At 31.4% G+C, this 24,013-nt stretch overlaps 1 protein-coding gene across 1 annotated transcript; it reads left to right on the forward strand.

Moving 5' to 3' along the window:
- Positions 1-12,498: 12,498 nt before the first annotated feature.
- LOC131597079 (tRNA-specific adenosine deaminase TAD2-like) lies at positions 12,499-16,507 on the forward strand. The gene is made up of 9 exons (XM_058869795.1): positions 12,499-12,796; positions 13,158-13,288; positions 14,187-14,224; positions 14,412-14,478; positions 14,719-14,878; positions 14,954-15,050; positions 15,177-15,263; positions 15,405-15,429; positions 16,370-16,507. The coding sequence occupies exons 2-9, from the start codon at positions 13,241-13,243 to the stop codon at positions 16,505-16,507; spliced, it is 660 nt and encodes a 219-aa protein (XP_058725778.1). The 5' UTR covers positions 12,499-12,796; positions 13,158-13,240.
- The last annotated feature ends 7,506 nt before the right edge of the window (positions 16,508-24,013 follow it).

A 24,013-nucleotide genomic window follows, 5' to 3' on the forward strand; every position in this document is an offset into this window, starting at 1 on the left:
GCAAGAAGCAGCCAATGCTGAGTTTCGCTCCTTCATGGCAAGGCAAGCTACAAGCAATGACGGGATTCATGATGTTCTGGCGCAGTCTTTGCGTAGGATAGATTCTTAGGCTTTAAGTCTTTGTAGTTTTCTTTCCTTGTTGCATCTGTTTTCCTGCATTCCTCTTTTGTAATCCTTCTTGTTGAAATCAATGAAAAGTTATTTATGTTTCTTTCCTTTTGTCTCTTGCTTTACATCTAAATCTTTTATGCTTTTTGATGTTATGACAAAAAGAGGGAGAAAATATATGATAAATGATCTGATTAATATTATCAGTTACCGAGTAAAAAGGCTCCACATTTACTAACAGAAGCTGCAAGCTTCATATGTTTTTAAGTTGTGTTGTTGCAGGAATTGAAGATTCAAGATCAATATAAGGAAGCAACAAGATGAATCAAGTTCTTGGATTCTTGAAGCAAGCTGAGTGCTATGAAGCTTCAGAATCAGAAGCAGGAAAAGAAGAATGATCAGAAACAGCTCATGGATTCTTGAAGCAAGCTGAGTGCTAGGAAGCTTCAGAATCAGAAGCAAGAAGCAAGAATGATCAAAAAAATTCTGATAATAGAATATGATCCAAATCATTGTCTATTTGCTCTGACACATTGTCTATTGGATCTGATATATTCTATATGGCCTATATGGCTCTGATACATACTTTGTGTTCTGATACACATTTTATGTTCTAACTCATTCATGCTGACTTTTGTCGTTTAGTTTTGTTCTGTAACATTTCAGGATGTAGAGATGCTCTGATGATGCTCTGGTACATTCAACAATGTTCTGATACAATCTAGCATGAAGTGATGTAAGAAGAAATTCAAAGCTCTGAAGCTATCCGAGGGAAGCAGAAATCAGAAGCTGTGAATGTTCTAAAGATCCAGAAAATTCAAGTTCTGAAGCTGTCCTAAATGGAAGCAGGAATCAGAAGCTGTGAATGTTCTAAAGATCCAGAAAATTCAAGTTCTGAAGCTGTCCTAAATGGAAGCAGGAATCAGAAGCTGTGAATGTTCTGAAGATCAGAGAAATTCAAGTTCTGAAGCTGTCCTAAATGGAAGAAGAAATCAGAACCTGTGAGTGTTCTAGGGATCTAAAGAAATTCAAGTTCTGAAGCTGTCCAATGGAAGCAAAAGTCAGAAGCTATGAATTATCAGAAGCAAGAAGCTTATGTGATCGTCTCTACCGAAATAATCAGGGAAGTCTTTTATTATTAAAGTTCTTCGAGTATTTATTTCAGGGGGAGATTATTCATCTCAGGGGGGGATTGTTAATCTCAAGGGGAGACATATTCACATGCTTATGCTATAGCTGTGTAATTTGTCTTTAGCCGTCTGCTCTTTCTGATCGCAAATTCATATCATTTATATATGTTTTTTGTCATCATCAAAAAGGGGGAGATTGTTAGAACAAGATTTGTTCTGATCAATATTCTTAGTTTTGATGATAACAAGGATATGAATTTTGTGTGAGATAATGTGGTACTCTAATACATTGCAATTTCCCTTTCAGGAAATATATAAAGAGTATGCACAAATCAGCGCTCAGAAGCTTTGTCTTAGAAGGTTCAGCATGCAACATCAGAACATGGTCTGGCAAGACATCAGAAGATGGTCAAGGCAGAATCAGAACTTGGGTCTATGGAAGCATCAGAAGAACTTGAGATCAGAAGCAGAAGCACTGAAGTTCTCATGGTATCACGCTCAGAAGCACTTCAAGGTCAGAAGACAAGAAGATGCTATGCACCAAGCTGATTGACTCTGATGATATTCAAATATTATATTCACAAACATCAGATCAGAAGAAAGTACAGGTGGCAGGCTACGCTGACTGACAAAAGGAACGTTGGAAGCTATTAAAGGCAACGTCAGTAGACACAGCGTGAACAAGGCTCGAGGTAGTTGACAAAAGCGTGAAACATTAAATGCAAAGCTGTACGGAACACGCAAAGCATTAAATGCGCTCAACGGTCATCTTCTCAAACGCCTATAAATATGAAGTTCTGATGAGAAGCAAGGTTACCAATTCTGAACGAAATTATTCTGAAAGACTTGCTGAAACGCTGCTCAAATCAAAGCTCAGAAACTTCATCTTCATCAAAAGCTCACTACATTGCTGTTGTAATATATTAGTGAGATTAAGCTTAAACGTTAAGAGAAATATCACTGTTGTGATTATAGCTTTTCAGAAGCATTTGTAATACTCTTAGAATTGATTACATTAATTTGTAAGTAACTAGAGTGATCAAGTGTTGATCAGGATACTCTAGGAAGTCTTAGCTTGTGTCTAAGCAGTTGTAATTAGAGTGATCACGTGGTGGTCAGGATACTCTAAGAAAGTCTTAGCTTGTGTCTAAGCATTTGTTCCTGGAGTGATCAGGTTGTGATCAGGATACTCTGGAAGACTTAGTCGCGGACTAAGTGGAAAACCATTGTAATCTGTTGCGATTAGTGGATTAAATCCTCAGGTGAGGTAAATCACTCCGTGGGGGTGGACTGGAGTAGTTTAGTTAACAACGAACCAGGATAAAAATAACTGTGCATATTGTTTTTATCGTTCAAGTTTTTAGACTACACTTATTCAAACCCCCCCTTTCTAAGTGTTTTTCTATCCTTCATATTGAACCATTGAGTTATGTTTTGGAGAGTTCATAACTTCTGCTATCAGCAGAGTACATCCTTATGGTACCTTGAAGAAGATGATGAAGATCTTTGATTTCTCTTTAATATGAATTAATCAGGAGATTATTTTAGAAACATCATCAATAAACTTAAGGACAAATCTTCCACCTTGAATTAACTTCATTGATCCCCTAGTAGGAAGTTCTAGAACTTTGTAAACAGTGTGATGTTGCCACTTCAGTATGACAACTAGGCTTTATCTTGCTTTTGATCAGGAAGCATGAAGATGGGCTAGTGGATTCTTGAGGAAACCCACAAATAAGAACTGTTTTAAGACTCATCTCCCCTATGAAATTTCATTCATCTTATTAGTGACCAGACAATAAACCTTGTCTCCATATCTTGGTCACATAGTTGGCTTATAATTTTCATACTAGTCATTAGTTCTTTCAGTAAGTAGAACCTTATCAAGACTAGCTAATCTTTTAAGGATCATTCTGACTCTTTCACTCCATTCATGTTTTTTATGGAACAACCAGTGTCAAAGAAGATATACCAGTCTTCCTAAAAAAACTCCAAGGGAAATGCCTTCCTTGAGTTTTATCCCTTGCTTGGTCAACCTTTGAGATAGACATACATCTTGAGAATAAGATGGCCTGATATGCTCATCCTTTCCCACATAAGTGACATTTTCAGTTCAAGCCCTTTTCAATAGCTTGAGGATTATGATGTCTGAAATGATGTTGAGATATGTTGTTTGACATCATTGACTCAGTTCTTCCTTGAATAGAATCATATTTATGTTACTACAGATTTTCTTTGCTTATTAAGCCTTGAAAATCAAACCGTATCCCTTTTAGGTTTCCAATTACCTTATGATCTTGCAGAATTTCTCAACATACTGGAGCCAATTGTTCACCATTCTCACAAGCTTGATCATGTTTTCAAGTTTGGAGTCCAAAGAGGTTACCTCATCCCGCAGGTTAAAGATAGTATATAAACAGTCTTTCTTCACAACTTGTAGTTAAGAATAGTTACATTTTTTTCTTGTATATATCTTCACTTGATGCAACAAACTCGTCATGAGTTAAATCTTCATTGCAGGAGTTCACAAAAGAACCTTACATTCTTGTTAAGACAAGTAAAAAATCAGGAACATAGTCCCGAATATATCTGGATATAGAAGTCCTCTTCAGTTGATTCTTGAAAGAACAAGGACATTCTGACAAGGTAAGTCCCAAGCCTTCACATATTTATTAGATCTAGCTTTACTTGAACATTAAGGATCTTGCTGATGATACAACATATGTTCTTGACATCTGGCCTTGATGTTCTATTTACCAAGAACTCTTTTCTCCAAGAACACTTGGATGTGCCTTTATGAGTGGACTTGAGAATTTCCCAAGTATCGTTGGTCATACCACTTATGATGATCAATCTAAAATGTGCTCATCAGATCCATTGATTACACCTTCAGAGATACAATCTTGACAACCTTTAAGTTTCTGCTGTCCAATGAATTCTAAAATGTTATCATTCTAGCTTTTTAGAGACACACAGTGCCAGAAAATTATCTCCCTAAAGCTCACCCAATAAACAGACAGGGTGTCTGCTCTGATGTCAATTGAAAATTTCACTAGTACAAGGTTACTACATGTTAATATTGATTTTCCAACATCAGAACATGACATCAAGACAAATGTTATGACATCTGATCGTGTAAAGAATAATAACATTCACCTGAGACTTTTGCACATAGATAAATCACATAATGGCAATCATCACAAATCACAAGTTGAGATTAATGTATCAACTCAAACAACAATGTTAGGACAAATGTCTTAACATCATCTGCTGACACACATATTTACCAAACTAAAGTATAAGCAAAATAACTATTGTAAAATGATAAATAACACACGAGAATTGTTTACCCAATTCAGTGCAACAACACCTAATCTGGGGGCTCCCAAGCAAGGAAGGAAATCCACTATCAGCTGAATTACTTCAAAGCTAAATAGTCCTAGCTTACAACTTTTTGCCTAATCACAACCCAATGCTACTACTACTACCTAGAAGTCGACATTTAGAACTGGGAAGTCGACATCCCACTTCCAATAACCGCAGTGATAAATAATAGTCACACACCCTGTGACCAAGGGAACTCAAATATAAAGATTACCCTTTCCAATACAAAATACTTAATTAAGCACCATAACTAAGAAGAATACTTGATCTTGCTTAAAAGCTTTTATCAAGAACAACACTCAACTCTCTTGATTAAAATCTTAAAGAGTGAGAACACTACTCAACTCATTACCTAAAGGCTTTTTAGTGAGATCATAACGTCTACCACAAGTATCCGAAGATACAAGGGTGACTTGCACACACACAATAGATCTCAAAAATGCAGACCTAAGACTTTTCCTAATTTTACAATTATGTAAGTTGTTTTACATTAGGTTAGGGTTCTCTTTAAATAGTCTTTAGTAGTCCATGGGGTTCGAAACTTCTACCAAATTATTACTTGAAGCACACAGTGAGAATTGTTACAAGTATGTAGAGAATTCTCTTATAATCTTGGAACAAATCTTCAAGTTTCATAAATTGTCCAATCAACCAATTTTAGAAACTTTAATGTGGACTTGATTTGATTCTCTAGTTCCAGATTGAATCTTCTAGACCTACAAATATTATTGAGATATATTTGAAAGAAATATCACAAAACCAAATCAAATTTGTCGATATTTAAAACAACTTGTACTGATGTTCTGGTTCAGAATGTCATGACATCTACCTTCAATGTAAGCTTAAACTCTGATGTTTCAGTATAATCATGATGTTACCAGATCTTGATCTGCATTTGTCAAGAACCATGTTTTAGAAAAATTGCTGCCAACCCCAAAACCATGGAACTAACAAATAAGATCCTCTTAAGTAGTAGACACTCTCTTGCCTTTTAATTGCCAACCCTACCTTGCACAGTACGCGAAAAGGAAATCAATAAACAAATATGTTTTTGTAATTTGAATAAAAGTTAGTAAAAATTAGATGATAATCATAAGCAAATAAAGATTCAAAAAGAAACAAAAAGGGTGCTTGGTGATCTCCCACAAAAGGTAAACCCTAGGATCAAATGGATAAGAGAGCAACATGCTTTTGATTTGGTTATTATCATGGGTTATGAAACCCCTTCTTACTCACATAGCAAAAACCCAACCATTGTGCTACACGGTACGATGTTTCCTTCTGTTTATTTTCAATTTTTGAATTCATTTTGCAATTTAAATTTTTTCGTAGGAAAATAAGTTTCATCTTAAATTTCAATATTTAGGCACAATTATCTGATGTATAATCAATTGCTTATTGGGTCTTTCAAATCCTAGTCAAAATCAATTTTTTTTTTGTTTCAGTTGTGATGTTAATTTTTGTTTGGATTGAATAGTGTTGTTTTAGTTTATGCTGGTAATGAGATTGCATAGTGTTGTTTTAGTCTATACTAGTAATGTTTGATTTCTATAATATGAATGAGACATTGGATAGGTAAAATAGGTAATATTTGTGATTAATTAATTAGGACTACTAAGCTTAAAATTACTGAATAGTAAAGATGCATATTTTCTTATAATTATTTAACCAATTAATAATGTTTATTGTTAGATTTAGTTTTTTTTTTAACTTTGAGAATAGAGAAGTTTTCTCTTGAGCTTCCCTTTGGACATAAATGATTTATGAATAGCCAATTAGCCAATGACTATATTTATATAAGAGAATTTTCTTTATTTTCTGAATTTTATCTGAGGCTAACATGGGTAGTTAGTTTCTACAGTATGAGACATAATCATTCTCCCCTAACTAGTACTCTCATATCCATGGATTGATAGATAACTATTAGATTTTATTAGTTGTGTTGAATGATAATTGTTGAGTTTTTTTAATTCTTTTGTTTATGATAAAAATGTTTTAAATTATAGATTTAAAAAATATATAAAAATATTAAAAAAAAAAACATTGTTTAGTGCTTCTGTAATCTAATGCAATTTTGATAATTTTAATGATACTTTTGTACCACCAAATCCTTCTACAACTATATTTAAAATCACTTTTCAAAAATTTGATTTACGTTGATTATGGCTAGCTTAAAATGCAAGTCCTATTGCTCGTACGGCTATAAATTACTATAACACTAGCTCGCAAACAACAATATAAAGGATAGTAATGGCATTGACGGTGTTGATGTCGCTTAAATTTTTGACAAAATAATTATATTTCACTACCAAACCAATGCTAGCAACAATAATTCTTTATCCTGTACCAGGACTTATTAATTATAAAAAAGCATATGAAATGTGGAAAGTTGATAAATTATTTATTACATGTGCTGGAGCATCTTTGGAGTGTGCTTTCATATGTGGAAATAAGCCTTGAAAATGGGGTATGATTATCTATTACATTTCATTTACATATTTTTGATTTCATTTTTACTTCAACTGATAAATATTACAGGTCGCATTATTCTTTTCTTTGAACTTTTTCTTTTTCTTATCTAAATATGAAGATTTGAAATTTGAATTTGGTTTATTATTTTCTCTTTTAATTCTTCTGTTTGCTGAGATTTGAGCATTCAAGCTAAGTAGTGAAAGATGTCATTGCTGGTTGCTTTTCCCCTATCTTAAATCTTCTTTTCTGTCATTGAAATAAAACAATTACATTATGTTGACTCTGTTTTGACTAGAAGTAATTAGATTTTCATCTAAAAAATATTATTTAAGTTAATTTTTGGTTTAATTGAAGTTGACATTTATATAGGAGTAGAACATGGTTAAGATAATGTTAACGAGGTTTTGTATGCCATTTTCTTTGCATTGCAGTTGTGTGGTTCTATTTACTTCTGATCCAATATTTCTCTAACTAATTATGATTGTCAATTTTCTGCAATTCATTTTGATACGGGGCTGCAGAAGACATAAACGCGTGGATTCAACAATACCAACGGAGCCCCGAACAGTTTATGAGGTAACTTTGTTTATCTATGTAATGTCTCAAATCCTAAATGTTATGGCTCTACGTCTGCGGTTTTGTTATAAAAAATTTGTGGAAGCTTTCATGATTGACTACTGCTTAAACGTGACGGATCGAAATTTGTGAAGCTAAGAAGGTTGCCACTTGAAAGCACCATTATTTTTAGACGTAAATGCTGGAAATTACGCATCACAATGTCAACTTGACTGGGTGGAAGTTACAATGTAATGGTTGAAAGAGACACTATCACTTAATCTATTCAAGATCGACATGGCACTGTGTATCCTAATTCTGGTTGGCGTGATATATCATGCTCGAGGCTGTATTACATATCTCTGGCTTACTCATGCTGAAATAAAAAAAAGATTTGACAACTAATATAGCAGGTTACAGTTTTCCGAGTTAATAGGCACACTCAAGTTTTGTTTATGCTACTAAGTACTAATGGAAGTAATTGTATGTGAATTCACGAAGTTATGTTTTAGGTGTTCTGTATCATGATATGAGTTTAGCTTTATGAAATGTGTTTGCTTCTGTAAGCTATCAAAATACAATGGCTTTGCATGTTTTCCCGTTATTATAAAAGTTAAAACACACTGACATGAACTTTTTGAGGTATTCAGTGCATGAAAAAATTTTCATAGTAAAATCCATCATCATAACAGTTTCATATTTTAAGCCTCCTACAATGTCTTCAGTTCAGTTTTATTTTGGAAATTTGTCTCATATAATTTCTTTACAGTGGAATTTATTGGACTGTTTCTTGGTTTTCTTCTTACAACATTTTTCAGTTTTCTTCTTTGACTATAATTTTGATTTAAAGTTTTAATCAGGCACTTTGTGTATTCTTTAAAGTATTTAAGGTTAAATCCTCAAGTTTTATCAATTGTTTAAAAAAATATATGATTTGATTCAATTTTATAAAGTTTGATTATGGAAGAGAAAGCTGGGTTTTGTTTTAGAAATTTGGCTCATTGTTGAAGTGTCATATGGCTCATATAATGTCTTTACATTATAACATATTTGACTATGTCTTGGTTGGAGGTGATTCAATTGAACCTGATTTAGATATAACACACTTTATTCGGGATGTGTTGATATGCATAAGGTATATTCTTATGCACGGTGCATAAATACTCAAATATTATTTATATTACTCAAAGTATTATATTTATTACTCAAAATAATATATAAATTACTCAAAATAGTATAAATATTATTCAGAACAATAAATATATTACTCAAAATAGTTAAAATTCGATATTACTCAGAATGATGTAAATATTACTCAGAATAGTGTACTCATTACTCACAATTAATAATTACTCATAATTAATAGATGTGTACAAATAATGCATATATTATTCATGGATTATGATATTATTACTCGTTTCTAACTAAAATCTTACTCGAAATAATTTAAATATTATTCGTACGAGACTTATACACCGTGCATAAGAATATACCTTATGCACATCAACCTGACCCCACTTTACTCCATCTGAGACAAATATATCATCACCTTCTATGCCAAGATCAAGGTAAAATGTTGAAGCAATTGCACTTCTTATTAGCATGGGCTGAACTTTAACGGTTGAAAACCCCATTGACTATGAATTACGTATTACATAGACAATAAATGACATGTTGTATGTAAAGAAAAATATTAACAAAAGCACAATAGTCAATCTTATTGAGTAAATGGAGTCAAATAAAGGGAGAGGTTATTAAAAAATTATTAGTACATTTTACTATCAGTAAATTTTAATGAATTTTTCTCTTTCTCTCTACCAAAATATTTTAATTTTGGAATTATTTTTCATTTAAGATACAATGTCTTTTAAGGTAATAGTTTAAAAATTTTAAATATATATTATTGATGTAAAATAATTTTGACAAAATAATTTTGTTTTCTTTTAAAAATATATATTTTTTAAAAATATAAACTATTTTGATAAAACAATTTTATTTTACTTATTTACATTTTATTGCATTTTGAATACAAAAGCGTGTGTATCAGACCAGTATCCATGTGTCTACACGGGTAACCAGATTAAAATCTTTGTGAATGCACGGGTAATACACCAGTACTATGTGAACGCACGAGCAACCAGGCCAAAATTCGTGTGAACGCACGGATAACACACCAATACCATGTGAACGCACGAGTAATCATACCAAAATTCGTACGAATGCATGAGTTATTATAGTTTTTGTAGAATTAAAAAAAAATAAAAGCCAATTATACTATTGACTTTTCATTTATTTATAATTTAAACCATAGCCTAAAATAAATACACTAAACTTAATCCTTTTATATCATTCTCTTTTTAGACTTTTATATAAAATTATATTTCTACAAATTTTCAACTAATATTTTAATTTTGATTATTTATTTGTCTGATTTATTAAATTTTATAAATCTTTTTATTATTATAACTCTATCAATTCTGGAAAAAAAAACATTTTTTTCTTATTTTTCGTAGTTGTTTTTTTTACAAAGTATGTGTTTAATATTTTTTCTTAACAATAGAAATTTTTAAAAACTTATAGAATTATCTTGTAGTCCATTTTATTTTCTTTTTTTCAATAACATTTTGATATTTTCTAATTTGTTTGAATTCTCATATTAAACTGGTGACATATTCGCGGTCAAAATCAGAATCCGTGCGGACGCACAGATATCCTACTAATTTTTTAAAAAATTGAAAAAAAATAAGTAATTTTATTTTTTTATAGGATTTACCCTGTTTTGATTCCTTATTTTATCTCCTTTACAAAACTGGTCATCCTATTTAAAATTCAAATATATTTAATTTCATTCTCACATTTTTCACTAATAAATAAAAATATATTTATTTTTAATAATATATAACATACATTTTTTTTTTAAATTTTACAAAAACTTCTATTCAATGATTTGTGAGGTTCTACAAGTGAACTATTATTTAAAAATAAATATATTATCAATTTTAATTAAAAAAAGTGTAGAAAAATAGACAACAACAGCTATATCGTGAAACAATCATTGTAATAAAAATCATTTAAAAAATATTTTTCATACATATTTCTAAAGTTTTCAATAAGAATTTTTGTTTTATATTGATAAATTATTATTATTTTTGGAAATGGATTTTTAAATTTAATGTCGAATTCTTTATTTTTTAATTTTTCAAACTTGTATCATTTTAATTTTTTAATTATTATTTTTAGAGATAAAATCGCTATTTTTTTTTACCTATATCATATTAAATACATTTGTAGAGATAAACTATTTTTTTATTCAATCTGTCTTGTTTCTAATCTAACTAAAATTCAAGATAGAATTTTAATTACAAAATAAAATATAAATTATTAACAACTCATTATTTTCCACTTCTAAATTATGATAATAGAATCAAAATAATAGTTAATATGAGTAATTGAATAAAATATTTTTTTATCATATTTGTTTAATATATGTTAAATAAACAAAATCTACTCTGCAACTAGTATGTGGAGAGAGTAGTAATAATGATATCGATACGTCACTAAATAGTGTAAGCAATTTTTTAATTGTTTTATTCAGTGAAAAATTAAATTAACTAACTTTCCACTTTACCTTATTTTTATGAAAAATGGAAGTAAAAGTTTGTGGTAGTGGAAGGCAATAAAAGTTTACTTTATCTGATATGAAAATCTTATTTTTGAAATTTTTACATGTGACCTTGATATTTTAATACTTCTTTTCAAAGTCATAACTCTTTTCTAAGAGTTTGGTGTAAAGTTGTAAGTGGCCTTTCGAATTTTAGGTTCAGAAAAAGGCTCACCTATTTTGTAGGCCTAATATAGAATATAAGACCTTTTCTAAAGCTAGAGAATGTTTTTCATAAAAAGTATAAGAAAAATTTAGAATAAAATGAAAAAAAGGAACATTAATCTCTTTGTGGTGGCCCTATTTATGCCTTCTCAAACTGAACATGTAATGTGCAACATAAAATAATGATACTTTTTGACTAATAACAATAATAGTGATACTTTTTGTAGGTAGTTATTATTGCGCATATAAAAAAGCGGATGGTACTTTTTTTTGTTATTTTCTACTGTTGGATAAGAAATATTATGATTCAAAAATTAAATTTTATCTTTCTTTATAAAGAAATCTAGAATAAAAGAAAATTCTTTTAGATTTCTCTAATGGCGATTTTCTCTTCTAATGGCGATTTCATTGTCCATGCTAAACCCTAAGTTCAAAGTAATGGTGATTTCTTTTTCTAATGGCAATCTCACTATTCATGCTAAACCTTAAGTCTAAACGCCATTGCTTGCCTGCCCATGGCCAAATCAATAAAGTCATGGGATTTTCTTAACTTCTCCGATGTTACAAACAAGCTGTCTGAAGGAAATAAAATCCCTCACCAGTTAAAAAACTTTCACCAAAGCAATTACTAATGTCTGTGACAATTTATCACTATTGCAAAATGAACAATATAATTTTAAAATTTACACCCAATATACTAAAAACGGGTGTAAATAAGAAATACGGTGGCACTTTTGTAAATAAAGTGTAAATTTATGATTGATCATGTGAAAATATACACCCGATTTTTTAAAAATGGGTGTAAATTAAAAATATTATTATATTTAAATTTCAATTACTCCCGTTAAACTAAAAATCGGGTGTAAATTTAAATTGACTTAAAAAAATATTTATTTTTATAACTCAAAATATTATTCTTAATAACTAGTTAAGTGAATATTGTGAATATTATGAATAATTTCAATACAAGATTGATTTGAGAACGTTTAGTTTGGCGCTTTCTCCGCCCAAAGCAATGCCACTCTTGATCTTTGAATCATTCTTCACTCTCTCTCTAAAACCTAACTGTTCAAAATCCACTCTCTCATTCCAACAATGAAAATCGAATGTGTGTAAACGCGGTTTCTGTTAGATCCAGATTCATGGGGATTTGCTTCAGCATTGAAGAAAAACACGTTTCCCATTCCGATTCTAAACCTAAACCCTAGCTTCGCCGTCGCCGTCGCCATCTCTCCTTCCATCTCCGGCCATCGGACCTCCATTAAAGAAACAAACTCTGTTTTCATGATCTCGTCAATCGGTCTTTCATCTGAATCATAGGGTGAGTGCCTTACTTTCATAAAATTCTGAAAATTGAAAAGAATCAATTTTGTTGAAACCATTACTTGTTCATCGATTGTTATTATTAAATTGGATTTTTCTATGTTTTGGTATGGGGACAGATTGGAGTTAAAATTGGCATCAATTCAGTTTATACATTAGCAGTTTGGTTAAGCTACTCATCTTGTAACAGTTCGGTGTTAGTGTTATCGAACCGGTGAACTGGTTCAAAGAACCACTTTGGTTAGGTTAGGGATGAAATGAACCAGAACCGGATTGGATTTGTTGAACTGTAAACCAATGTGGTAGTAGTGAGTTAAATCGATATAGGATAATATTTGATATAATTGTTGTATATGCAGAACATCAGCCTCTAGAACAAGATAAAATTTTCCCCTGAACCATTGTTCTCGGCATCATTGTTTTCCTAATAAATCAGCTTAAGATGACTTCTCCAGACACTCTTGTATTCATGGAACTTGCAATACAGCAGGTAACATTCTTAAGACCACTTTGTATTCGCCAATCATTTCCGCATGATGCATCTAGTTGGGCTGTGTTTTCATGAGTAATAAACTCAATTGATACGTTTCATAACTTAACAATATAATGTAGTGGATTATGGGGTTTCTTTAACTACTGATTTTCTTAACTATTAAATTTAAAATAATGGAAGGTGCTTATTGTGAGTGGAGAAATTGCATGGCATATTTTTGCTAAGTATTGGTTTTGCTTTCCATTTATGAACCATGTAGTCTAGGTTCTAGTGTGTGTTTTCATGCCTTTTATTTGATAGAATTGAATTTCATTTATTTCATGACCATGTTACAGGAAAAGTTAGCTATGGATGCCCTTGAAGTACCTGTTGGGTAAGCTGCCTTTGCAATTTCAAAATGCTTGAATGCCACTAGAAGTATAACTTGTCATTGATTGATGTTGTTAAGATTAGAAAGTGTTAGGATAGTGTAATGACCACTAATCAACGTTGTTCCCTGATGCTAGATGTTTGCATCCGGTCATGGAAATGCATTCTATATGGTAACTCAGTTTGCAATTAGATGGTTGATATCAGAAATTATTTTATCATTTAGGGATGTAGTAGTACTTTTCGTGGAAAGCGTGACACTTGTTAAACGTGTTATGTTTCATATTTGTTCATATTTGTTCTGTTTGTAAATTGTGTATTTCATTTTCCTTCATTGATACCTGTTATGTTTCATATTTGTTCTGATTGTAAATTGTGTATTTCATTTTCCTTTTGACACTGGTATTGGATGTTAATTAATTGATTAATGAGATTAGTTTAATTACACGTCTGTAGTCTAGGTTCTTGTGTGTGTTCTCATGCCTTTTATTTTATAGAATTGAATTCCATTTATTTCATGTGACAGGCAAAGTTAGCTATGGATGCCCTTGAAGTACCTGTCGGGTAAGCTACCTTTGCAATTTCAAAATGCTTGAATGCCACCGGAATTAGAACTTGTAATTGATTGCTGTTGTTAATATTAGAAAGTGTTAGATAGTGTAATGGCCAGTATCAACATTGATGCTTGATGCTAGATGTTTGCATCAAGTCATGTAAATGCATTCTATATAGCTTTAATATCTGTTGACAGCTGTGTAATTGTTGAGGATGGCATGGTTATAGCCTCGGGAAGGAATCGAACTACCGAGACACGAAATGTAATCTGATCAGGGTCACTTTTCTGTTTTTATATATGGTCATCTTCATATTTGGAAGCACCTCCTTTAATACTCAATATGCTTTCTAGAACCATGAATTACTTTTGAATTTTATACATTTCTACCTTGGAAGCTAGCTCTTATAAAATTTGGATTTTGGAAGTTTAGTGTTTTAAGATATAGAGACATTAATATTACTGAATAGTTTATTGTTATTATTACTAAATCAATATATTACAGGCTACAAGACATGCCGAAATGGAAGCTATAGACCTGCTTCTAGAACAGTGGCAGAAAAACAGACTTTCGATGACTGAAGTTGCTAAAAAATTCTCAAACTGCAGTCTTTATGTTACTTGTGAACCGTGCAGAATGTGTGCATCTGCTTTATCAAATTTAGGTATGCTCCTTCAAATCATCAATTGTTTATGTATCTGGTCCTTATGCTATCCTTTCTAATTCAATAATTTATCAGGTATAAAGGAAGTGTTTTATGGCTGTTCAAATGATAAATTTGGAGGTTGTGGATCAATACTATCATTGCATTTAAGTGATGCCGTGTCACCTAATAAGTATGCATTTTAACTAAACAACATTTAAGCTTCTCCATATAGCTCTCCACTACATCCTTTATCCTTTATTGTTAATAAATTGGTAATTCTTAAATTTCTTCTCATTAACATTGTTTTTCCACCTAGAAGGGGTTTCAAATGTGCTGGAGGTATAATGGCAAAAGAAGCTGTCCTTCTCTTCCGAACATTCTACGAGCAATTTTCTCCAATTTTGTGATTGGTATATTTTAATATTATGCCTGAAATTATGATTCACTCCAATGCATTTCATTCTATCTATTTCCCCTTTCTATGAATCATTCCTTTTGTTGTCATTCTTGTAAGTAAGTATCTTTGTGTTTTGACTTTTGGCAGGTCCAAGCATTTAAGAAAGTTCAAAGTAAGACTCAAAACTAACAAATCCCACTTTGTTTCATTTTGTTCTCTGCAGCAAACACTACCATAGTATTCTGTACCTTGTGAGCATTGATGGATTGCCTTGTTTCTTTCCAAGGTGATCAAACATCCACTTAGCCACATATTATTTTTAGGATACTTAGGTGATTTTTGTAATCTATACGTGTAAACGGTAATCATTAAATAAACAAACTATGTCAAAGATAAGATAAAATTAGGTAGATTGGTATAAAAATAACAAGTTTTATCATGCCTTTTCACATGATTTAACTACTGTTTTGATGCTTTCTTGTTTCTACTGTTTTGATGACTTCATGCTTCTTTTTTGTTTATGTTCTGTTTACTAAAATTATCAATTTCCCCAAAATTGTACAATAGTGAAAGGGAGGGACGAAGGAGACATCTTTTCTGCGATGCCAGGCAGTGTCTCAGTAAAGTTAGAAATTCTTTAACATCTAACTTTTCTTTTTATTTTTTATCACCATATCCTTCATCTTCCAATCTTTTTCCTCTCACCTATTATTTTTCGTTGTTCAAAGACCCCAAGTTATCTGTCATTGATTTGCTTTGTGATGACGAGCTTAATCCCACTCTGGAAAAGTTTCCAACCTGTGAAGATCATGTTTCTTTTTCACTTCAAGGTAAGTCATGTTTTTTACTCATTTTACTCCCTCATGTTTCATATTGCATAATTCATAGGATCACTGAGCTTATTTTATTCCCTCATGTTATATACTCATCAACAGAATGTACCTCCCTTTCGATTACCTTAACATCCTAATAGTAGTATTGTACTCATTATATTAGCTTACATATAATATAAATGAAAAGTGTTGAATTTCTTTTATATATGTAATTGATTGATGTCACAACAATACAAGAATAGATGAAACAATGCTAAGTTGGTTGTGAGTTATCTTAAGGTGGGGTATATGGTTTCTGAGGATCTATCCAAAGATGTGGGCAAGGATGATATAGTTATGGGAGTAAAGAGATTGATCGGTGATGAAGAAGTGAAGAAGAATGTTGAGGTTCTTAGAGAAAAGTTTAGGAATGGGTAGTTCGGTGGATGCTTTAGATGATTTTAAGGATTTTATCAATAAAAGATTTGTTTAGGTTTCTTTGTTTTGTTTATTTAGATTCCATGACTCAAGAAGTCAAGCTTCAAGAATCATCATGTGGCTCTTTGCACACTCAGTGGGTTGCATGATGGATGCATCATGCTTGCTTCCACATATTACTTTATTTTTTTTCTATTAAAAGTTGAATATGGATAGTATGTGATGTCAAGAGATTCTTTCTTTATTCTTGTTTTTCAAATATAGTGGAACCTTGATTGGCATGCTTTAAATATGTGTTTCAAGAATGGTTAAGTAATCAGTATGAGTCAAGAGTCAGCATCAACTCTGCATAGAAAGTTGCCACTTGCTTGTCTGCATTTTTCTAAGTGACACAATCAATTCCTGAATTTGTAAGTAAAGTAACATACTGGTATAGATATGTTTGACTTTTTGGGAGTAAATTTTATTGAAAGTCAAGGGAAGTGGAAATTTTACATTCTATATTTGAAGGGAGCAGTGCATTAAGCAATACTTTGTTGAGGTTGAGAGGGAGGAATGAAAGTTTGATACTCTGTGTGATCTTTATGATAGGCTTGTGGCCTTGATGTACAAAATTTTGCTTTTGTTAGTGAATCAATAGTGATCAATGAAAAGTAATGTCATGTGAATTTTGCTTTTGTTAATAGTAAAATGTAACTATCATAATGGAATAGAACGCGAAGTGAAATTTATTCTATTATTTGAATATTTTACGAAGGAAGTGTTGTTAATTTATTTTATTCTATTGGATACATACATTCTAATTTCAATATTACAATACTCAGATTGAAGATCTTCTAATGAATTTTGGTGATCTTATATGAAAGGGCGTGCACTATGCTGGTTGGAGTGTGTTTGTCAAATTTACTATCTTGGTATGTCTTCATTACTAGTTTATGGATCATATAAATTCTATTTGTGATACTTATATTATCCATGTGATATATCAGGGTATGATTTCACTCTGGGATGTTGACTCTGGTCTGGCACAACTTCGCAAGTGCTTTTCCATGAAAGATGTGTATGGCATGAAATAAATAAATGATTTTTTTGGTGGATATGCAGTATAAAAGTCTCTTAGAACCTGAATGTTTATCATCATTGACATTTTTGACGCTTTCCGAACTGCCCAACAAGTGGTATCAGATCATGGTTAGACTCGTCAAAACCGCGGTATGGTTACCATCGATACATGTGGCTCTTTCTTGTAATAACACTTTCTTGTGTCTTGCTTTTTGCATACAGAAAACAATTGCTTCTCTAGGGCGTGGTATTTTGGATGAATTCAATGCTACATGCGGAAAGCGGTTGGATTCAATTGGACTAGAGAACACCGAAGCTAACCGTCAAGCATGGCGTAAAATTATATATGAAGAAAGTGTTATGACTTTGTTAAAATATAATTTTTATGTGTATGATTTTATAATACTTGAAATATTATGATTGTACATGATTTTGTATACTTTTTGGTTAATATTAAAAATATTTTGACTTAGTTAAAATATGATTTTTATGTGTATGATTTTATAGTATTTGCAATATTATAATTGAAAATGAAATATAACTAAATGGTGTATATGAAATAGGGTGTAAATAGATATAATTGTTCATTCATAAATGGCGTATTTACACCCGATTTTTATTAAAATAGGGTGTAATTAAAAACATACCTACACCCGATTTTTATTAAAATAGGGTGTAATTAAAAACATAATTAAGCCCAATTACACCCGATTTTTATTAAAATAGGGTGTAATTAAAAACATAATTAAGCCCAATTACACCCGATTTTTATTAAAATAGAGTGTAATTAAAACGTAATTAAGCCCATTTACACCCAATTTTTATTAAAACAGGGTGTAATTAAAACGTAATTACGCCCAATTACACCCGATTTTTATTAAAACAGGGTGTAATTAAAAACGTAATTACGCCCAATTACACCCGATTTTTATTAAAACAGGGTGTAATTAAAAACATAATTACGCCCAATTACACCCGATTTTTATTAAAACATGGTGTAATTAAAAACGTAATTATGCCCAATTACACCCGATTTTTGTTAAAAATAACAGGTGTAAATTCGTTAGACATTTCTCACCCTGTGGATATACACCCGATTTTTATTAAAAATAATGGGTGTAAATTTAATAAAAAACGGGTGTAAATTAACATTTTTGTACTAGTGTATATTCCCCTTAGTCAACTTCCAAAACCATGTGTCAAAGGAGACGGTTTTGCTACCGTGATCCCTGAAGAAGAATACCTTTTAGGATTATTTGGCCCAAAGGATTCTCGCTTTTATCGGGCAATAATTTGAAGGCAAAGCTTCAAACTTTCTGGAAATCAATTGGATAGATCATTGGTGGATGAAGTTATCCCTCAATTAGTCAATGATCAAGCCAACAACAAGTTCATCATGGTCCCATCTATGGAGGAAGTTCACAATGCTATCTTTAACCTCAAGAGGGAGAATGCTATTCTCGTTAATCATTTCCACAAATCATTGGATACGGGAGTTAGTTTAAATCACGAGACTGATAAATCTATTACAGACTTTTCACCTCAACCTACTAAGAGGTTAAATGATCACCACACATCATTATAAGAGTTGAAAAGCATCCACGGTGAAAAGGGGCTTTGATCTCAACAAATATAAAGTTGCAAAGCATCCCTACAAAATAAACTAGATTTTCACCTTTGGAACCCAAATCTTCTTGGATTCTAGTGTACTAGTAGTTCTAAGAGGAATAGGGTTACTACCTTAAGACCTTCTAAGTTTATCATAACAAAATGGATCTAGGTGACAAAATATATCACAATAGGAGCATTATAAATAGGGCGATTCAATTTCTTCATATTAAATTCTTTACTATGTGATCTACTAGATTTAAAATTCAATCTTGTTTTATTCAAGGAAGCCTTTTTATTTAACATAATCAAATCTAGGATTTCTTTTTCCCTTAGTTAGTTTACTTAGGGTTTTATGCAAAAAAAATTACTTCCTTTTTCATCGAAACACAAGTCTCACATTTACCAGTTGGGTTTCTAAGATTATCCATTTCTTATATTAGTGTTTCATTAATATTTTCTAGAAACTCAATGTAGTCTTTAAAATCTACGTTACGCTTTTTAATCTTATCATTTTCCTACATTAAAGTAGCATTTTATTTAAATAGTTACTTGTATGATAAATGTGTTACCTCAAAGTTATTTTCTTTGTGAGAAGCTTTCAAGAAAACTTGTTCATGTTCTTCATTGGATGAAGCATCTTTAAAGATTATACTAGAGGCTACTTCTTCAAGATCTCTCCTTGATGTTGAGTCTCTGAATATATTTCTTGTTGATACTTCATTCTCTTTTCTTTTTTCAAAGATTCCATTAGATGAAACTTCTTCACTTTCTTATATTTTCTCCTCAATAAGTTTTCTTCATTACTAGACTTTAAATCTTTCGAGGATCGTTCGTTCACCGAGATTGTTCTTTCAAATGAAACTACTAGAGTTGACTTCTATTCTTCTTCAAAAGTGTTATTTGATGAAGTTGATAGACATTATTCTAGGTTTGAACTCATCCATGAGTATTTTAATAGTTTATTCAACTCATTAAGTTACTCTATGATTGGTTATTTCTTGGAATTTTCTTGAAAATAATAAACACGTCCATCTTTCAATTTAATGATTGGATCAAATTTCTTATTCCAATTCTTAATTCTTAGATATTTGTTAGCAACACAAGTTATAACATGGTTTCCATGATTTCTAAAGTTTGAATAACATTTTTGAAAATAACATTCACATTTATATTCTTCGCCTCATGTGTTCATTTCCTCTTATTCGATACTTGGAGATACTTCATAGATTATTTCAAGAGTATCCCACATTTTCTTGGAGTAGTTGCAATTAAAGACATAAAGAAATTGGTTTTTATTTAAAAACATAACTAAATTATATTTTTTCTTTAAAATCAATTTCAAACTTTCTCTTATCTTCTATGGTGTAAAGTAAATCAGGTTTATATACTACTTTACCATTAAGATAATTAATAGGGATAAATGGACAATTAATCTTTAAACAATAGGGGGTGGGAGAGTGAGTTGTTGAGGTTTGAAAAATTTAGGTTTAAACAAAATCATTTGTGAATTTATAGTTTGAAAACATTTTATAGAACAACTAAGTAAAGAAGCAGCAGAAAGAAAATAACTGAAAAATAAAAGTGAAGAAAAGAACATCAAAGAATTACCCTTGCTTGAAAATGTGTGGTGTTACATGCAAGTAGGTATACATGGTCTTTTAAAGTAACAAGTGATATAATAGTAAGGATGTCGAACCCACAAGGAGTAGAAATAACTTAGATTGATTTGTAAAACTATCTGTTGTACATGAGAATGAGAAAAAATAATAATAGTTGATCGTTACCACAGATTCAGTTTTGTAAAGTAAACTGTGGCATGAATATTTTTGTAAGAGTAAATGAGATTAATAATGAAGAATATGTTGGACAATGATCTATTAATATGACTTATCTATTGTGTGTACATTGTAACACCCTAATTATTATTATTAATTTATTATTTTAATATTTTATTATTTAAATACTAGATGTGTATTAATGTTAGTGATTATTTAATGATATTGATATTATTATTATTATTAATTTTAAATAGTCTGTTGGTCCCTGTAAGTTGGCGTGTTTTTTATTTTCGTCCCTATATCTTAATTTTTTTTGGAAATGATCCCTGAATGTTAAAATCCTTTTGGTTTTAGTCCCTAAAATTGAAATCTACAGAAAAATTCAAAGGAAAATCCTCAAGAAACCTGCAGATTTTCCTGCGAATTTTAATTTTAGGGACTAAAACCAAAAGGATTTTAACATTCTGGGATCATTTCCAAGAAAAATAAGAAACATGGATGAAAACCTAAAACACGCCAAATTACAAGGACCAAAAAAGAAAAAGAAAAAGAAAAAGAAAAGTTAGAATTAGTGGTAATGGAGAGAGGGGGAAGTTAGAAAGGTTAAAAGAGAAATAAGTGAAAATGCGAAGGGACAGAAAAAAAAAAGAACGGGAAAATTTTAGAAAAAGAGAGAAGAGAAAAGTGAGAACAAAGGGAGAAGGAAAATCTATCATAGTCAAATCCAAGAGCATAGTCAAATCTAATCCACTATCGGCCGTCTTATTTCACGCATAAATTGGGTTTCATAAGTCTATTTAAAGCGTAGTTAGTTATGTTGGAAAGGTAACGCAATAACATTTCTTGTGATAAAATTTAATTATACTGTTGTATCAATGTGACTATGGTAATGTGTGAATGATTGAGATTAATCAATGTGAAACCCTTATATGGCACTGATAAAAATGTGTTCTAAGGAAATTATTATGAAGCCCTTATATGGCGGTGCAAATGAACGTGTTTCAAAGAGGAAGGAGGTTCGGGAGGATTATTGTTGATGGTTTGTTCACGTATCATACTAGCGTGGAAGTAGGTTTAGTTTAGGGGAGTGTTGTAGTGTGTATGTAGCTAGCCTGTACTCTTAGACATTGTAGGTCTACGAACATTTAGGATAGTGTCATAGAACGGATATAGCTCACATGTAATTTTAAACTATATAACTCGAGAGAGTGTCGTGGTGCACATATAGCCTGCATGTACTTCTAGACTATTAAGCCTAGGGAAAGTGTTGTGGTACGATGCATAGCCCGCATTTTAAAGGTAAAGGAAACACAGTAAAGGGGGATTTGAATTGGGTTTCAAGAATAAATTTTTTTTTCTTCAACCAAGACAAACAAACCATGAGCAAGGAATAAAAATAATGACACAATATTTTTATCCTGGTTCGTTGTTAACAAAGCTACCTCCAGTCCACCCGCCAAGGTGATTTTTCCTTCTCACAAGGACTTAATCCACTATAACCAAACTTATTACACACAAAGGCCTACTATTAATATCTTCTTGAGACTTCTTACTATATCCTAGTCTCTTAAGGAACAATATCAACTCACAAGTTGAAATACAAAGGTGTGTTTACAAATATGCTTCTTTATAAGCAAATTACACAAAATGAAATACAATAAAATAACAAAGCAGTGTCAAGAGAAAGATATGAACAAAAGTTCCTTGCTTTACAGCTTATCAATCAAACAAAGATTCAGCTTATTCAAAAGTTTTTCACGTAAAAGCTCTTGTCAAAAGTTCTTGTTCAAAGATTCTTGTTTTTTATTCTTTCAAGTCTTCTTTATATAGGCATGAAAAGTTCCGTTGAAGGGTGAAGATGGAATTGCACATTTCTTAATTGTATTCTTGCATAAAGGTCAGTAGAAGGTGGGAGACAAAATCATGTCGTAGTACAGTCCCTGCTCCATAAAATCATCATAGTGGAAGGAATATTTGATCTTGTACTATGTACTAAGCTTATCAATCAAACAGAGATTCAGCTTATTCAAAAGTTTTTCACGTAAAAGCTCTTGTCAAAAGTTCTTGTTCAAAGAGTCTTGTTTTTTATTCCTTCAAGTCTTCTTTATATAGGCATGAAAAGATCCGTTGAAGGGTGAAGATGGAATTGTACATTTCTTAATTTCATTCTTGCATAAAGGTCAGTAGAAGGTGGGAGACAAAATCCTATCATAGTACAATCCTTGCTCCATAAAATCATCATAGTGGAAGGAATATTTGATCTTGTACTATGTACTATTTTTCTCTCATAAAACCTTTTTGATCTTATCTTTTAATCTTCAGAGGCTTCAGAATATATGTTGATGAAGCATGTTTAGAAGGATCAAATTCTGAACCAAAGTCTTCCGAACCTTGTCTTTAAAATCTTCAGAACTTGGTCTTCAAAACTCTTGCCATATGTTAGAGTTTGAGAATCTTCATAAGCCCTTTATCAGATTGAGAGTTAGAAGCCATTTGATGAGCATTCTTTCAAAAGTGTTTTCAAAGAGCATTCTAGATCTTGACTTTTCATTGTAAACCGCACTTTGTTATCTCTTTAGAGTCAGAGTGTGTTGATTCCAAAAATTGATGACGTCACATGCCATTCTATCAGAGTCAGAACCCGTAAACAAAAGCTACACACTAGACAGAAACCATTAGGGTACAAAATTATTTTCTAAGAAACAATGTATATTGTTATCATCAAAACTAAAGGCCAGGTGTAGAACCAAATCTTATTCTTACAATTTTTCCCTTTTTGATGATGACAAAACCATGTATTTTAATGAACACTTTTTACTTGGTTTAATCACATAAAACATATTAGAGTGAACTAGCTCCCCCTGAGTTTTATAGTATAAAAATTAACTCAGCTTGTTCAGAGGCTCCCCTTGAGTTCAAGAGTTACAAAATAATTTTGACATATAAAACACTTTAATCAACATGAAAGAAACACTTCCCTGATTAAGATACTTATCAACTTCCCAGAGTCTCATAGAAATTGTCTGGTTTATCATCTCAGAGCCTAGATATATTA

Source organism: Vicia villosa, linkage group LG4 (assembly GCF_029867415.1).
Source record: "Vicia villosa cultivar HV-30 ecotype Madison, WI linkage group LG4, Vvil1.0, whole genome shotgun sequence".
NCBI classification, from domain to species: Eukaryota; Viridiplantae; Streptophyta; class Magnoliopsida; order Fabales; family Fabaceae; genus Vicia; species Vicia villosa.

Excerpts from the sequence above, each read along its gene's own strand:
- LOC131597079 (XM_058869795.1), top strand. The coding sequence starts at position 13,241 with ATGACTTCTCCAGACACTCTTGTATTCATGGAACTTGCAATACAGCAG. Across the intron at positions 14,479-14,718 it reads GAACTACCGAGACACGAAAT|GCTACAAGACATGCCGAAAT; the intron begins GTAATCTGATCA and ends AATATATTACAG. Across the intron at positions 15,051-15,176 it reads GATGCCGTGTCACCTAATAA|AAGGGGTTTCAAATGTGCTG; the intron begins GTATGCATTTTA and ends TTTTCCACCTAG.